The sequence below is a fragment of the Galeopterus variegatus genome, unplaced genomic scaffold (genome assembly GCF_000696425.1).
Source record: "Galeopterus variegatus unplaced genomic scaffold, G_variegatus-3.0.2 Scaffold147, whole genome shotgun sequence".
Lineage (NCBI taxonomy): Eukaryota > Metazoa > Chordata > Mammalia > Dermoptera > Cynocephalidae > Galeopterus > Galeopterus variegatus.
This window is the reverse complement of record NW_007726258.1, coordinates 481459-482482: the sequence shown is the minus strand read 5'-3', so window position 1 is coordinate 482482 and position 1024 is coordinate 481459. Positions and strand designations below refer to the sequence as shown.

Here is a 1024-nt window from a genome sequence, read left to right as displayed (position 1 = left end):
TTTAAATAAAATCTAATTTAGTATTCTCCCTAGTGTTGACTGATGTCTTTGTTCTGACTTTTGGTTATTTTTTTCCCCATGTTTTAAATAAAAGTTCCTTGCCTTTTTTTTTTTTCTCCCCCACAGTGGGTTTTTCTTCCGGATCAAGATCAGAGAGCTCAGTTAATCCTCCCACCCCCAGTTCATGTTGACTACAGGGCCGCTTGCTTCTGTCACCGAAATCTCATCGAAATTGGCTATGTCTGTTCCGTGTGTTTGTCAAGTAAGTTCATGTGTCTAGTTTTTCTTTTTTCTGTGTGTGTGGGGTGGGGTGAGCAGAAAATATCTCAACCATGTGATTTTTAAGCCATCCTGTTTTTTTTTATTTTTAATTTACAGTATTCTGCAATTTCAGCCCTATCTGTACCACGTGCGAGTAAGTATCTTTGAGGTTGTGTGGGTGGCTCACACTTAAAAGACTGAGAGCGTTAAAAAGTGTTTTTCTGGGCCGGCCCGTGGCTCACTTGGGTGAGTGTGGTACTGATAATACCAAGGCCATGGGTTCGGATCCCATATAGGGATGGCCAATTAGTTCACTTGGGAGAGCTTAGTGCTGACAACACTATGTCAAGGGTTAAGATCCCCTTACCGGTCATCTTTTAAAAAAAAAAAAAAAAAGTATTTTTCTGGGCTGGCCAGTTAGCTCAGTTAGTTAGAGCATGGTGGGGGTCTTTGTTGTTTTTTGACAGCTGGCTTTAAGGGGGATCTAAACCTGTGACCTTGGTGTTATAAGACTGCCCTCTCACCAACTGAGCTAACCGGCCAGCTGACAAAAAAAATAAAGAAAAAAAAGAAAAAGTGTTTTCCTCTTTTTGTCATTTTAGGACAGCCTTTAAGATTTCTCTTCCTCCTGTACTGAAGGCCAAGAAAAAGAAACTGAAAGTGTCTGCATAATGATAAAATGTTTTCCCCATCTTTTAGAAAATAGGATTTGTATGGCAGAATCTTTGTTGGTAAGACTCTGAAAAAATGTATATATATATAT

At 39.4% G+C, this 1024-nt stretch overlaps 1 protein-coding gene across 1 annotated transcript in view; it reads left to right on the top strand.

Moving 5' to 3' along the window:
* Positions 1-1018, top strand: part of GTF2H3 (general transcription factor IIH, polypeptide 3, 34kDa) — a 23588-nt gene extending 22570 nt beyond the window's left edge. Inside the window, 3 exon segments of the mRNA XM_008591523.1 lie at positions 127-262; positions 379-415; positions 864-1018. Coding sequence (XP_008589745.1) covers positions 127-262; positions 379-415; positions 864-933 — 243 coding nt within the window. The 3' untranslated portion in view covers positions 934-1018.
* Positions 1019-1024: the final 6 nt, after the last annotated feature.